At 41.3% G+C, this 17,012-nt stretch overlaps 1 protein-coding gene across 3 annotated transcripts in view; it reads left to right on the forward strand.

Moving 5' to 3' along the window:
* rbl1 (retinoblastoma-like 1 (p107)) overlaps window positions 1-6,512 on the forward strand; it is a 50,578-nt gene extending 44,066 nt beyond the window's left edge. For 2 of the 3 annotated variants that reach the window (XM_021568397.2, XM_021568399.2), the window contains 6 exons: window positions 508-684; window positions 2,854-2,925; window positions 3,135-3,222; window positions 3,969-4,129; window positions 4,596-4,760; window positions 5,494-6,512. In XM_021568397.2, coding sequence (XP_021424072.2) covers window positions 508-684; window positions 2,854-2,925; window positions 3,135-3,222; window positions 3,969-4,129; window positions 4,596-4,760; window positions 5,494-5,667 — 837 coding nt within the window. In that variant the 3' untranslated portion in view covers window positions 5,668-6,512. The remainder of the gene's footprint in view (window positions 1-507; window positions 685-2,853; window positions 2,926-3,134; window positions 3,223-3,968; window positions 4,130-4,595; window positions 4,761-5,493) is intronic. The other variant, XM_021568398.2, reaches the window with a different exon arrangement.
* The last annotated feature ends 10,500 nt before the right edge of the window (window positions 6,513-17,012 follow it).

A 17,012-nucleotide genomic window follows, 5' to 3' on the forward strand; every position in this document is an offset into this window, starting at 1 on the left:
TCTCTCGTCGCGCTCGCTCTCTCTTGCCCCCCCTCGCGCTCGCTCTCTCCCGCGCTCGCTCTCTCTCGCCCCCCCCCGCGCTCGCTCTCTCTCGCTCGCTCTCTCTCTCGCCCCCTCTCGCGCTCGCTTTCGCACTCATTCCCTTGCTCTCGCCCCCCCTCTTTCTCACCGCCCCCCCCCTCTTCCTCTCTCGTCCCCTCGCTCTCTCTCGCCCCCCCCCCCCCCTCGCTCTCTCTTTCGCACACTCTTTCCCTGGCTCTCGCCCTCCCCTCTCTCACCCCCCCTCTCTCTCTCACCCCCCCCCTCTCTCTCTCGCCCCCTCTCTCTCTCGCCCCCTCTCTCTCTCGCCCCCTCGCGCTCGCTCTCTCTCGTCCGCCTCTCTCTCGCCCTGCCTCGCACTCGCTCTCTCTCTCGCCCCCTCTCGTGCTCGCTTTCGCACACTTTCCCTCGCGCTCTCTCGCCCTTGTGCTCTCTCGCTCTCATTCCCCCCCCCCCTGCTCTCTGTAGGTGTACCACCTGGCCAGTGTGCGGCTGAGAGATCTGTGCGTTAGGCTGGACATCTCGGCAGAGCTGCGGGGCAAGATCTGGACTTGCTTTGAGCACTCCATCGTCCAGTGTCCGGAGCTGATGAAGGACAGACACCTGGACCAGCTCCTCCTTTGCTCCATCTACATCATCTCTAAGGTACTAAAGCACTGAGGAGAAAGATTTGCTCATTTTTGTTGTTTTACCATCTTCAGTTGAATGCATTGATTAAGCCTCTTGAGATCAACTGCTAAATGGCTTTCTACGTGGCTGTGTTTCTGGATTCACTGAATGAGTTGAGCGATGTTCTGTTGGTCTTGAACAGAGGGATTGACACATTGATAATGACTTGATTATTTCTGTGTCATGCAGGGCACCTAGTACTTAGTATGGTACTTTCTTGTTTTTATTTCTTATGTGCACCATAATAAAATTATTTATTAATCTTTCTTTTTCAATTCACAGGAAAATTGGTTATACTTATGTGGAACACATTAAAACACAGAATACCCTTTCTATTCAAATTTGACAAATGCATTCCCTTGTTTCTTAATGTAGAATATCTAATACTTTTCTGCACCATCAAGAAATCTGACTGAAAACATTTGTAATGAGTTCTTTGGATTCATTATTTTATTGAAGAACTGCAGGTGTTTGCGGGTTTAAAACACTTTTGAATACAGTGGATTTTGGTGGTTCTGTAAACAATACTACTGCCTCCTAGTAGTACAGCCTCTTTTTGGAACCCTCGCTAATCCAAGGTAGAGGTCATCTTTTGGGCAACGGTTGGTCTAGCAGTCACCACCAATGCCGACAGCACATGTCTCTTCTCGAATCTCAGCCCCACTACTCTTCCCATCTGTCCGTTGAATCAAACATACAAAAGAGTGATAATTTTCAGACCGTCCAGGGTCCCTTGGTGCATCGCACCATGGATCGCCTGACGTAGCCGGCGGCTAGGTCAGTGCCCTTGAGAGTGCCCCTGTCTGGAGCTCTTAGAGGACTGTTTGGCACAGATCTCGCCGTGTTTTCTAGGCTGTAATAACTTTACCTCAGGAGGAATCTGCTAGATTGTCTTGTTAAAACTGGTGTTTTATGTTCCCTAGTCACCAGAATGTTTAAACGGAATGTATTGATTAGTTGTGACATGGCTGGCTCAGACATGGCATTAGAATGGCATTTTAATTCTGTGGGTGCACATGCTTATGTAGTTGTTATAATGGACAAACTGCCCAAAATGGTGAATAATGGGACCTACCTGTGTTGATCTGCTTGCCCTCATCTCATATTTAAACATAGATGCAGTACAGGAGACATTGGAATGGTGCACATTTAACAAATCTGATCTAACGGCGTGGATATTGTCCGATTTTGATATATTTGGCTGTTTTCACTTCATAACATGTGGAAGTTGTCCCTTTTCAATTTTAGAAGTGACTGCTAAATGCTAACTCCCATTTTTATAAGCTGGTTAGCATAGCTCGCATACTGAATTCGGTGGTGGTAGTCAGTTGTTGTTTTTAACTGCAATGCAGTTGATTGGTAACGATGACATGAACACGTGTTGGGGTTGGCATCCATACAAAAAGCATTATACTGTGGTTTGAGAAATATATCTATTTTTTTGCCTCAACAGTTTGAAATGCACAAACGATAGTGTGAATGTAGGTAGATTTTGCCAGGGGGCAATGAGGAGACTGGATCTTAACCCATGGCCCCCCCCCATGTGTTTCCATGGTAACACCATTGTTTTGGTCAAGTTCGATTGACCGCATCTATGGCACATTTCTCTACCGCATCTATGGCACATTTCCTCGAGGGGAAACTGTAATCTGACAATTGACTCAATAATACAATGTATGTGTCCATCCTACTGCGATAAATGCCATACTCCGGATGGCCCATATTATAAAGAAGCCTCCTAATCACCTTATCTTATTGACTCAATATTACCTTCAGCAGAATTGACTCATTTTCACTGTAGAATATTATTCTGACTGCATATTCCGCATATAAATCCTCCCAATATTCGATAGCTATTTTCATTTTTTTTTTACACATCTGTTTCTGATCTCTAGGTGTCCGTCCTTCAATAGATAATCAAATAGTAATCTTAAAACAATTATGTGTTAGGGTAGTAGAACCCACAGATTTTTGTTTTGTTTTTGGATTTAAAAAAAGCTGTACCCAGAGGAAGAAGGCCATGTCTTGCCGATCCCTGGCACAAACACGTTTTACTGCTGTCATACAGACATTCAACCGTGTTTTTTCTTACCTGAGTGATTGTTGCTTGGATTCCTATTAATAGTGTACATATGAATGTTGTAGATTACGAAAGAAGGCCACACATTCCAGGACATCATGAAATGTTACCGCAGTCAACCACAAGCCAGCAGTCATGTAAGTGACCCCACATGCTAGGTTTTTCTGAATTTATTTCAAGATCTTCTCAAACACTTCTGCAGAGGGAGGTGTGCATAGTCAGAAAACCGATTTTAATGTAGACCACTAATATTATATTACATATATAGAATTTGTGCCTGCCGTGAAGTCAAAAAATAATTTGAGTGATGTGTTCCTTATGGCTCTTGTTTATGCTCACTCCACAGGTCTACCGCAGTGTCCTCATCCGACCCAGCAGCACCAGAGAACAGCCCTCAGACGAGAACATGGAAGTGGACCCCTCTGGTGGAACATGTAAGACAGCACACCCCCAAATAGCCTTTCTATCTGCAGCTGTCCACTACTGGAGTATAGCCAGGTGGTTCAGAGTTATTTTCGCCCCACTAAAAGATACCTCCGCCCTGAGAAAGACTCTGGAAATGAATCCCACTGTATGTAACCTGAATGAATGTCCAGCTGTTTAAAAATGTTGGTTTCATATGGTTTGTTTCTAGCACAGAAATTATGAGAAAAAAAATATATTATTTTTTAATTATATATCAAAAAATTATATTGATACTGTAAGCATATTTTGAAGATAAATACGCAACGCAGAGGACGAAAGGTCAATGGAAAGTGTTTTTTTCTTCTGTAATATCAATGGGTCAGAGACATGGGAGGAATTTCAGTCTGGGACTCATAGCTACATGACAAGTTCTCATTGGTCCAAATTGTTTATACATTGAACCTGAAATAGGATACTTGTTATCTGGCCATTGGCCCAGTTTTATTGCAAGGAATTATAGTTAGTCAACCACAGGCTAGGGCTGGGTTATAACACTACATCCTGTCCCTTTGTTCTGTGGAGAGAATCACTGAGGACAGGGAAGAAATTACCACCTACTTCCAAGCATGATTTGTCCTCTTTGAGTAAACCTGGTTTCCTCCCCCTGATTTGCTTTGGGGTCTGTGTTATTGAAGAATAACATCAACTGCTAACATAACGGTAGGCAGACTCTTTGGTGATATGAGTATCCATTACTGAACAAAGCATCCACCAGCCTTAATTTCAGCTGCTGAGAAAGCCGACCAGAGCAGCAGAGAGGAGGATCTCGCCCAAGGCGAGGAGCGCGGCGACCTCATCCAGTTCTACAACTCTGTCTATGTGCTGAAGATTAAGGGCTTTGCCCTACGATACGCTGCCCCCAGCATGGACAACAGGGTATGGTATGAGGTCTGATACCAACAGGCTCGGTAGACCATTTCTATCTACACACGATCTGAACTGGTCTGATCACCTGCACTGACTCTCCACGCCATGGCACACATGCACTCACACACACACACATTCATGCTACATACATACATTCATGCTACACACAAATCACAACTGCCGATAGCAGACTCTTCTCTACTATTGCTAATACTGCACAATTTAAACAATTGCCCTCTAATCCCCCCCTTCCCTGATACCCTGTGTAAATATTTTACTATAAATTGTGCTTTCTTATATTCTACTGTGCCATTTACTTTCTGTTCATGTTATTTCTTATTGTTGCATTGTCGAAGGAACCTGCATGTTAGCATTTCGTTGGACAGTATATACTAATTCAACTTTAATCATGGGTATACTTCTGTCCTGAGCTAGTTGTCTGTAGTTAGTTGTTTTGTTCCCTCTTGTCTTCCAGATGGAGGCCCCTCCTTTGTCCCCGTTCCCCTCGATGAGAGCCCAGCCCCTGTCCCCCCGCCGCATCTCTCAGAGACACTCGATCTACGTGTCCCCACACAAGAACGGCTCCTGTCTCACCCCGAACTCTGCCTACACCTACAAGATCAACGGCAGCCCCTCCAAAGTATGTCCCCACCCTTATGCATGTATGTGTTTGTATTTTGAAGAGGCAGTACAGAAGTTTAGATGCACATTTTTTACATCAAATTGTGTTGTCTGTATGGTTCATATACACATGCTTTAACATAAATCAATGTATTAACTCATGAATCAACATTATCCATAGTTTAAGGCAATATGTTTTGCACATAAGTGTGGGGAGGTGTGGTCCTTTCTTTCCAATGAGGTAATTTATGGACTATATTTCAGTCCATTTACCTTGATGTTTGTCAAACCTCTCCTCAGGGAGCCCCAGGCGTTTCACAATTTTGCTGAACTAGCACACCTGATTGAAGTAGTCAAAGGCTTGATGATTAGTTGATCAGGACTGGTGTGTTATCTCTGGAATAATTCAAATATATTTGATGGCCAGGTGTACGCTAGGAGAGGCAGATTTTTTTAAACGTTTATTTAACTAGGCAAGTCAGTTAAAGAACAAATTATTATTTACACTGACTGCCAAACCCAGATGAGGCTGGGCCAATTTTTCGCTGCCCTATGGGACTCCCAATCACAGCCGGATGTGATACAGCCTGGATTCGAACCAGGGACTGTAGTGACACCTCTTGAACTGAGGTGCAGTGCCTTAGACTGCTGCGCCACTCAGGATTTAGGGGACCCCTTTTGGCTCAGGTTCCTTTACTTCCTGTCTGTATGTTAATGTTAGCTCACCTGTGCTTTACCCCCTCCTTCCGCAGGAACTGACTGACATCAACCGGATGATCCGCCAGGGAGGGGTGAGCAGGAAAAGGGCCTTTTCCATGGAGGGCGACTACTTGGGCGAATCCCCCACCAAACGGGTGTGTCCCGAGAGCGAGGATGTGCTGCTCAAACGGCTGCAGGACGTGGTCAGCGAGAGAGCCCACCACTGAGAACCCCACCCTGAAACTCAATCTCCTTTTAAGAACCCCACATTCCAGTGCCAACAACTCATTCATGTCTTCTGCAAGTGCTTACCCTACTTACAGCATGAGTCTATCTCTTTCTGGTCAACATTTCTTTGTTTTCAGATGTGATTTCAAAGTGAAGGACAAAGGTTGGTGATGAACCAAAACCTGCGTTGCTTTTACATTGTCCATGGACTTCAAGACTGTGACCAAAATAGGCTTTTGCTGCTGAATTTGTCTATCATAAATTATCCTTTGGCCCTCTATTGCATTGTAAAGTATGCAGGCGGTATCGTAGCAGTAAGGGCTAGTCTCTATATGAAATATGGCAGTTGACTTTTTTTCCCCTTCATGCTGCTAATTAAGGCAGCATTTGTGTAGTATCTACACTTTTTATTTGGTCTTATTTTAAGCGAAATTTCTGAGTTATGATTAGTGGTGCTATTTTTGATAAAATATACATTTGTTTTTAATCTTAACTCAACCGCAACATCTTACAGTAAATCTAAACATCAACTCCATACCAACATGTCTGGTATTGCACAATTACTTGCTTGATCCTTGATGTAGTAGGTGCTCAAATTTGATGGGTTTCTTATCAGGAGTTGAAAATCCAAATGTTACAACAACCGCATTTAGTAAATGAGCATCATTATGTCATACATTGTATTTGGAAAGTATTTAGACCCCTTTACTTTTTCCATATTTTGTTATTATTCTTAAATGTATATTTTCCTCATCAATCTACACACCATACCCCATAATGACAAAGCAAAAACAGGTTCTTAGAAATGTTTGCAAATGTATTAAAAAATAAACACTATCACATTTAACTAAGTATTCAGACCCTTTTACTCAGTACTTTGTTGAAGCACCTTTTGCAGCGATTACAACCTCGACTCTTCTTGGGTATGACGCAACAAGCTTGGCACACCCGTATTTGGGTAGTTTCTCCCATTCTCTGTAGATCCTCTCAAGCAAGCTCTGTCGATCCTCTCAAGCAAGCTCTGTCAGGTTGGATGGGGAGCGTCGCTGCACAGCTATTTTCAGGTCTCTCCAGAGATGTTTGATTGGTTTCTAGTCCAGGCTCTGGCTGGACCACTCAAGGGCACCCAGAGACTTGTCCCGAAGCCATTCCTGCGTTGTCTTGGCTGTGTGCTTAGGGTCGTTATCCTGTTGGAAGGTGAACCTTTGCCCCAGTCTGATGTACTGAGGGCCCCGGAGCAGGTTATCATCAAGGATCTCTCTATATTTTGTTCTGTTCATCTTTCCCTCGATCCTGACTTCTCCCAGTCCATGCCGCTGAAGAACATCCCCACAGCATGATGCTGCCACCACCATGCTTCGACCTAGGGATGGTGCCAGATTTCCTCCCAGATGTGACGCTTGGCAATCAGGCCAAAGAGTTCAATCTTGGTTTCATCAGACCAGAGCATCTTGTTTCTCATGGTCTGAGAGTCCTTTAGGTTCCTTTTTAGCTAACCTCGAGCAGGCTGTTGTGCCTTTTACTAAGGAGTGACTTCCGTCTGGCCATTCTACCATAAAGACCTGATTGGTGGAATGCTGCAGAGATGGTTGTCCTTCTGGAAGGTTCTCCCATCTCCACAGGGAAACTCTGGAGCCCTGTCAGAGTAACTATCGGGTTATTGGTCACTTCCCTGACCAAAGCCCTTCTCCCCCTATTGGTCAGTTTGGCTGGGCAGTTGCCTTCTAGGAAGTCTTGGTGGTTCCAACCTTCTTCCATTTAAGAATGATGGAGGCCACTGTGTTCCCGAGGACCTTCAATGCTGCAGACATTTTTTGGTGCCCATCTCCAGATCTGTGCCCTTACTCAATCCTGTTGAGGAGCTCTACGGATAATTCCTTCGACCTCATGGCTTGGTTTTTGCTCTGACATGCACTGTCAACTGTGGTACCTTCATATAGACAGGTGTGTGCCTTTCCAAATCAATTTACCAGAGGTGGACTCCAGTCAAGTTGTAGAAACATCAAGGATGATCAATGGAAACAGGATGCACCTGAGCCCAATTTCGAGTGTCATACCGAAGGGACTGAATACTTGTGTAAATAAGGTATGTTTATTTTTTATACATTTGCACAAAAAATGCAAAACCCGTTTTGGCTTTGTCGTGGAGTATTGTGTAGATAAAAAAAAAAAAAAAGTCATCCATTTTAGATTAAGGCTGTAACAATGTGGAAAAAGTCAATGGATCTGAATACACCATACATGTGCCCACATTGTCTTCTGTGTTAAATATTATGTTGGAGTAATCTTTTTTAATGATGTGACACTGTCAAACTACATCAGTGTTTTATGAAATTAGTGTTTTACTGGTGATGATGATTGGTCACATATTAATGATCTTTTCCTAACTTGTATTAGCACTGTTGTACAATAAAACGTTGATATCCGTTTCCTTTTTATTTTCACCAAAAGGCTCCGAGCCAAATGTACGTTCATGATTACATCTGCTTATTCTCATGTCCTCAGAATATTTATTAGGCTATTATGCTCGTATAACTGACCGTGCCTTGGCAAGTTGGATGTCCTCATAGGATGGTATAACTCATCACAAAATATTTTGTGAAGCGATTGTATCACTGTCGTAGTCTTTGGCAAGTAAAAAATAGATTAACACAATCAACTGATCACAGAATCTACTACATTGCAACAAGTTTTAGATTTTGCTCCATGCCACATTGTAGAAGTATTTTGAAGTACTACTATGTATCATGTTCCTGCATTGTGCATACAGTACCAGTCAAAAGTTTGGACACCTACTCATTCCAGAGTTTATTTGTACCGTATTCTACTTCGTAGAATGATAGTGAAGACAAACTATGAAATATCACATATGGTATCATGCCATTAACAAAAGTGTTAAACAAATCAAAATATATTTGAGATTCTTCAAAGTGGCCACAGCTTTGCACACTCTTGGCATTCTGTCAACCGGCTTCATGAGATAGTCACCTGGAATGCATTTGTTAAAAGTTAATTTGTGGAATTTCCTTCCTTAATGCAGTTGAGCCAATCGTGTTGTGACAAGGTAGGGGTGGTATACAGAAGCCCTATTTGGTAAAAGACCAAGTCCATATTATGGCAAGAACAGCTCAAATAAGCAAAGAGAAATGACAGTCCATTACTTTAAGATATGGTCAGTCAATACGGTCAAACTTTGAAAGTTTCTTCAAGTGCAGTTGCAAAAACCATCAAGCGCTATGATGAAACTGGCTCTCATGAGGACTGCCACAGGAAAGAAATACCCAGAGTTACTGCTAAGTCATGGCTGGTTCCACCCCTCCCATGCAGACCAAGGGGAATCATAAGCCACTGGGTTCATATTGTGATTATCTGCACCTGGTGTTGTTTTAATTCCCACCCAGCTTAGTCTCCCAGATGCAAGGATGATTTTGAGACAATGAGGGATTGTTCTACTCCAAAGCTATCCCTATCTCGGTTGCTCCCATCTTGTCAGCTCAAGCCCCACAGACACATGAAAGAGTACTCATCAAACCTTATTTGACGTATAAACAGTATAACATAATCTTGTAATTTTGCCCTCACATTCCCCCATTTTGAGAATTTTCTCAAGAATTACAAGGTTTAAAAAGACTACAATATCGTAAAACAATTATCCGTAATCTAAGTCAGAGTACATTTTTCATCAGTACAAAACAAATCATTGTGTTGATTCTGAGCACACCCCCATTGGTCAGGATGGTAGAAACAAAAATGACTATATCTTGTTTGACAAATCCAGGTAGTGACTCATGGTTTAAGTAAGATTTCTTCTATTTAGTGCCTAATGATACAGGATAAACATCATGATCCCACTATTTATGAGGCTATGGATATGTGCCATTAGCACAAACCTGCTATAGTTCCTGAGTATTATCATTATCATCACAAATTCAATTTGGCAATGGATAGAAATTAGGATCACTTTCACTCTCAGAGTTCACCCTCTCCATTCACAAGGGAATGCTGAGAATAGTATCAATCTCTTTGGTACACAACTTCTTTACACAGGTCACAATCAGCTTAACAACAATCCAAACAATCAATACATTAATTGTTTCACTCATATAGTTAACATGCTAAAAACTTTCTCAAATCAGTCAGTTTTAAAAATCATTTAGTTTACAAATCATAAACCATCAAAACCCAATTAATTATCCAACCCAATTTAGAATGATATTCTTCAGTGATTATATCACTCAAAATTAAAACCCTCAATGTAACACACATTAATAATGGCAGAAGGTACATTTATATTAAACTTGTTGGGGATAGGGGGCAGTATTTTCACTTTGGATGAATTGCGTGCCCGTAGTGAACTGCATCCTACTCTGTCCTAGATTGCTAATATATGCATATTATTATTACTATTGGATAGAAAACACTGAAGTTTCTAAAACTGTTTGAATTATGTCTGTGAGTATAACAGAACTCATAGGGCAGGCAATCTTCCAAACAGGAAGTGAAATTCTGAATGCGGGTCTAATTTTAAGTCATCACCTCTTCACTTCCAAACAAGGTATGGATCTGAATGGAGCCTCTGGTGTGAACTTTGACCGAATGGGAGGGGAAATAGTCACTGTCTTAGCAGAATGCAATTTCCCTGTGGCACATTTGTCTGTGGGTGCCACCGTCGTTCCATTTGGCTGCAGATGAAAACTTATGATCCGGTTGGAACGTTATTGGATATATATGAAAATAATATCCTGAAGATTGATTCTCTACTTAGTTTGACCAGTTTATTCGACCTGGAATATATATTTTTGAAGTTTTCGTCAGAGTTCTCGTGGACAAACGTCAGCTTTTGGGCACGTGAGCTGAAAGTGCTAGCAAATGCAGCTAATTGGACACTAGTATTGGACATTATGGAACAAAACAACGATTTATTGTGGAACTAGGACTCCTTGCACTGCATTCTGATGAAAGATCATCAAAGGTAAGGGAATATTTATGATGTAATTTCGTATTTCTGTTGACTCCGAACATGGCGGAGAAATATATTTACGTTTGAGCGCTGTCTCAGATTATTGCATGGTAGGCTTTTTTTGTAACGTTTAAAAAAAATCTGACACAGTGGTTGCATTAAGAACCAGTGTATCTTTAATGATATGTAGAACATGTATCTTTAGTCAAAGTTTATGATGAGTATTTATGTTATCTGGCGTAGCTTTCTATAATTCCTCCGGATATTTTGGAGGCATTTCTGAACATGGCGTCAATGTAAACCGAGATTTGTGGATATAAATGTGCATATTATCGAACAAAACAAATGTATTATGTAACATGTCATCTGATGAAGATTTTCAAAAGGTTAGTGATTCATTTTATCTCTAATCCTGCTTTTGTGACTATCTTTGGCTGGGAAAAATTGCTGTTTTTTTTTTATTCGATGGTGGTCTAACAAATATATGTTGTGTTTTCGCTGTAAAACATTTTAAAAATCGGACATGATGGGTAGATGAACCAGATGTTTATCTTTCATTAGCTGTATTGGACTTGTTAATGTGTGAAAGTTAAATATTTCGAAAGAATATTTTTTGAATTCCCTGCGCCACCTTTTCAGCTGAATGGGGGGGGGGGGGGGGGGGGGGGGGGAACGCCTTGCCATAACAGGTTTTAACATACAATGAATATATTGTATTAACTTTCTCATCACAATTATAATTACAGATCAGTATCTCAATGCATTATTAGTCTAAATTACTATAAACGTAGCAGTGTGTCGACCTCCACAATCAACCTGATACCCCTGATACCCCAAATAACAATTTCAGACAAGTCTAAATCAATTACGGGCACAGTTGACCAACCAAATTTCAATGTCTCAGGAATAATCTGATTTTCCCAAACAGACTAATTTATCATCTGAGCCCCACATCCAATGCCAATTATGTCTTGTCTATTTGCCAACCAGTATACCAGAGAGAGGTTTTGGAAACGATCTCCCTCCATGCTCACTCCACGTGGACTTCTGTTGCACTCCTTAGAGAAAAGGCAGTTGATAGCGTCAACTGGATGTTGTACACCGGTTGCTGGCTCGGACTCCAGTTAGAGGGGGTTTTGAGGTTCACACACTGTTTGGTCAAATTGTCCCTTCTATGCATCTAGATACCATCTGTAGTCACCTTTCCATAATTTTGAAAGAGGACAGATCAGAACAACAGTTTAGTTCATTTCTGGTTCAGGAAATTCAGACAAGAATTGGCTATGACAAATTATTACTTTTACCAATATTCTTAATACCAATTTCTAAAACAAATGTCAAAGAAAATAACATCACATTCTGTTGAAGCAATTTTCCAAATGAGCTTATCACACTGTCAACCTCATCGCACAGGGTCAGGAAATTATCCAGATCATCCAGCAGACCCAATCTGGTGAGATTTATATCGAAACAAAACAGACAAACAACAATACCCTCCTTCATACATCATTCGATACATTCCTACATATCACTCAAGGTGTGTAAACTTCAAAAACCTAAAAGGACCCTGTAATTTTCCCCATTTTGACACAAATCAAATTAGAATTACTACCCTTAATAACTCCATAAAAAATTGTACCCATAACTTCATAGTAAAATAGACTAGAGGCAGGTCTATCCTTCTCGTGGTCATAATCACACATAACTATTAATTATCAAATAAGTTATTTCTCTATTAGATTAATTATGTAAAACAATAACATAACCGATATTACATATTCAAGGGTTACAGTATTTTTTACATTTTATTTAACCTTTATTTAACTAGGCAAGTCAGTTAAGAACAAATTCTTACTTACAACGACGCCCTAACAAAAGGCAAAAGGCCTCCTGCGGGGACGGAGGCTGGGATTAAAAATTAGGATTTTTTAAATATAGGACAAAACACACATTACGACAAGAGAGACCTAAGACAACAACATAGCCAGGCAGAAACGCATTACAACACAGCATTGTAGCAACACAACATGACAAGAACATGGTAGCAACACAACATGGTAGCAGCACAAATAATGGTACAAACATTATTTGGCAGCGATAACAGCACAAAGGGCAAGAAGGTAGAGACAACAAAACATCACGCAAAACAGCCACAACCGTCAGTAAGTTTCTTCAGTACATTTCTTATCAAAATAATTCACGTGTTTAATTAAAACTCAGAAAATAAGAAAATTCCATGTGTGTGCCCCTTTAAGGTACATTTTCTCTGAAAAACCCGATAAGACCAAATGAAAATAGACCACTCATAATAAATCAGACAGCGTTAAAACACTAATAAAAAATGACACTGTAAAGAACACTGTTTCAGAGAGTTCCCGTGGCATTCGTTAATTTCTTTCTTATATTCATCTTTTAGCTTGAAAAAGTGGTCAAATTTTTGAAATAAGGCCTGACGGCTATTTCTCAAATGTTTCCGACAACATACCCAGCAGAACATTGAAGAACTCGACCAAAACCACCACCCCTGTAGATGTGCAGGATGAGCTAACTAATGTTAGCGAAGCTAATACCATTGCAGATCCAGGCACAATGGACCTGGTGATTCAAAAGATGACTGATAACATTACTAAAGTGATCGATATCATAATTGGAACGGTGTTGATGAGGAAGAATTGCTACTGTGGAAACTTCAACTACATCAATGGACACTAAGATAAAAGCACTTGAGAAACAAAAGCACGAAATGGGGGGCGCACATTGATGACTTTGATAACCAAGGGCGCAGTTGCAATATCCGTGTGGTGCGACTCCTGGAAAATATTGAAGGGACACGTTCAGTTAAATTCTGACAGCAAGAGCTGGCAAATCTGGACTGCACCCCACTCTTTCCCCAAGGCACCTGCACGTTCCCAGACATTTCTGGGATTAATGGCCCTAGCCCTCACCCTCCGATCCAACAGGTCCCAGACGTGCTCAATGGGATTGAGATCCAGGCTCTTCGCTGGCCATGGCAGAACACTGACAATCCTGTCTTGCAGGAAATCATGCACAGAACGAGCAGTATGGCTGGTGGCATTGTCATGTCAGGATGAGCCTGCAGGAAGGGTACCACATGAGGGAGGAGGACGTCTTCCCTGTAATGCACAGCGTTGAGATTGCCTACAATGACAACAAGCTCAGTCCGATGATGCTGTGACACACCGCCCCAGACCATGACAAACCCTCCAACTCCAAATTGATCCCGCTCCAGAGTACAGGCCTCAGTGAAACGCTCATTCCTTCGACGATAAACGCGAATCCGACCATCACCCCTGGTGAGACAAAACCGTGACTCGTCAGTGAAGAGCACTTTTTGCCAGTCTTGTCTTGTCCAGTGACGGTGGGTTTGTGCCCATAGGCGGCTTTGTTGCCTGTGATGTCTGGTGAGGACCTGCCTTACAACAGGCTTAAAAGCCCTCAGTCCAGCCTCTCTTAGCCTATTGCGGACAGTCTGAGCACTGATGGAGGGATTGTGCGTTCCTGGTGTAACTTGGGTAGTTGTTGTTGCCATCCTGTACCTTTCCCGCAGGTGTGATGTTCGGATGTACTGATCCTGTGCAGGTGTTGTTACACGTGGTCTGCCACTGCGAGGACGATCAGCTGTCCGTCTTGTCTCCCCATAGCGCTGTCTTAGGGGACTCACAGTATGGGCATTGTATTTTATTGCCCTGGCCACATCTGCAGTCCTCATGCCTCCTCGCAGCATGTCTAAGGCATGTTCACACAGATGAGCAGGGACCCTAAACATCTTTCTTTTGGTGTTTTTCAGAGTCAGTAGAAAGGCCTCTTTAGTGTTCTAAGTTTTCATAACTGTGACCTTAATTGCCTACCGTCTGTTAGCTGTTAGTGTCTTAATGACCGTTCCACAGGTGCATGTTCATTAATTGTTTATGGTTTATTGAACAAGCATGGGGAACAGTGTTTAAACCCTTTACAATGAAGATCTGTGAAGTTATTTGGATTTTTACGAATTGTCTTTGAAAGACAGGGTCCTGAAAAAGGGACGTTTTCTTTTTTGGCTGAGCTTATATCCACAGTAAAATGAGTCCTATATTTCGACATAACCTGAAAGGCCACTCAGCAAGGAAGAAGCCACTGCTCCAAAACCGACATAAAAGCCAGACTACGGTTTGCAACTGCACATGGGGACAAAGATCGTACTTGTTGGAGAAATGTCCTCTGGTCTGATGAAACAAAAACAGAACTGTTTGACCCTCGTTATGTTTGGAGGAAAAAGGGGGAGTATTGCAAGCCGAAGAGCATCATCCCAACCGTGAAGCACGGGGGTGGCAGCATCATGTTGTGGGGGTGCTTTGCTGCAGGAGGGACTGGTGCACTTCACAAAATAGATGGCTTCATGAGGGTGGAAAATTATGTGGATGTATTGAAGCAATATCTCAAGACATAAGTCAGGAAGTTAAAGCTTGGTCGCAAATGGGTATTCCAAATGGACAATGATTCCAAGGATACTTCCAAAGTTGTGGCAAAATGGCTTAAGGACAACAAAGTCAAGGTATTGGAGTGGCCATCACAAAGCCCTGACCTCAATCCTATAGAACATTTGTGGGCAGAACTGAAAAAGCGTGTGTGAGCAAGGAGGCCTACAAACATGACTCAGTTACACCAGCTCTGTCAGGAGGAATGGGCCAAAATTCACCCAACCTATTGTGGCAAGCTTGTGGAAGGCTACCCAAACGTTTGACCCAAGTTAAACAATTTAGAGGCAATGCTACCAAATACTAATAAAAGAAAGAAATAAAAACGGATAAAAACGGAAATAAATAATTTGCTCTAATATTATTCTGATATTTCACATTCTTAAAATAAAGTTGTGATCCTAACTGACCTAAGACAGGGAATTTTTACTAGGATTACATGTCAGGAATTGTGAAAAACTGAGTTTAAATGTATTTGGCTGAGGTGTCTGTAAACTTCCGACTTCAACTGTACATTGCAGTTTAAAACTGATCAGTTCTACAAAGTGTGGGAACCTTATTTCAATTACCTAGAACCTGATTTATCAGCTATTCTGCTGCAAGGATTTACTTAGAATGGTGGTTGTTTACCTTTCTCAGGATTACACTCATTATTTAATGTGGGAGCTCCCTTAACAGACATACTGTAGTGGACTTCCATCAGTCCTGGAAGAGTGATTTCTACTCAATCACATCAGATAATACAGTGTTCCATTAAGTGGAATAGACACCTTCTAAAGTAAAGAAACCCAAAGCCCCGTTCTGGTATTCTTATCAGTTTAACCTGTTGTATTAATTTAGTGAAAACATAAAACCTGTTTTTAACAAATCTAGGACCTACAAAAAGTTGGCCTCAATATTCAATCAGCTCAATGTTCAATAATAAAACATTAACTTTAAATACTTGACACTGTTCCACATCGTGGTAACAGATTATTGTTTAAAATGACATTACCTTCAGGCTCCAATTTACTGGTGTTACCTAAACTACAAAACCGAGCAACAATAATCAGAAACTGTCAAAGAAAGTTTTTCATACCTCGACTTCAAACGTCCCACTGCCCGCTCGCTTTCAACCGCAGCTAATCTATTTTACATTCTCAAGGCTCAATCGCTCTACTCAACAGTTAATCTTGTATTGAAACCTTAGCTTTTCAAATTACTAAAATATTGCATCATTAGAGTGCTATAAAAAAACACTAACATATTACCATTCACATACTGTCAACACTCATTAAGTGTACATCCACCCTCCTTATCAATGTCTTTGTCACTGTCACACATCGCAAGGTTTAGTAAAGAAAATAATCCTAACATGATTTTTCTCTCCTTACCAAAAGGAAAGGTTTTTATTGTAGTCTACCCTAACAATACGACAATATGATATTTTTAATACCACCCTCTGCTGGATATCCCCTTTCTGCTTCACACTTATTAAACGCCTATTTTAAGGTTAACCTGTAATGTGCCAAATGTATAAAATACATCAGACAATTTTTAAGGAAAAAACATTTTTGTGGGCACAATACTACAGCCTCTTACTACCCACAAATTTTATCCATTGCTGTTGTAGCCTAGTTTTATCATGATCATGGTCACAGCTTTATTGCAATTGCCTACCCTGTATTATTAGAATTCATTAGATTTAGGTAAATGTCTCTTCTGGTTAGGCTACAAGTAATAAAACAAACACTTACGATTGTTTACAAGCATATATTCAGTTCAGGATTCAAATACGACTCCATTCTCAGTAGATTATTCCAGCAGACCATTTAGGCCACAAAAACGTATTACCTCGAAATTGCCTCGCAATTTATATTGAATAATTTTGCCTTTAAATTTGAACTAAGCATGCTGTTAAAACGTTCAG

The sequence above is a fragment of the Oncorhynchus mykiss genome, chromosome 17 (assembly GCF_013265735.2).
Source record: "Oncorhynchus mykiss isolate Arlee chromosome 17, USDA_OmykA_1.1, whole genome shotgun sequence".
In the NCBI taxonomy this organism is placed as follows: domain Eukaryota; kingdom Metazoa; phylum Chordata; class Actinopteri; order Salmoniformes; family Salmonidae; genus Oncorhynchus; species Oncorhynchus mykiss.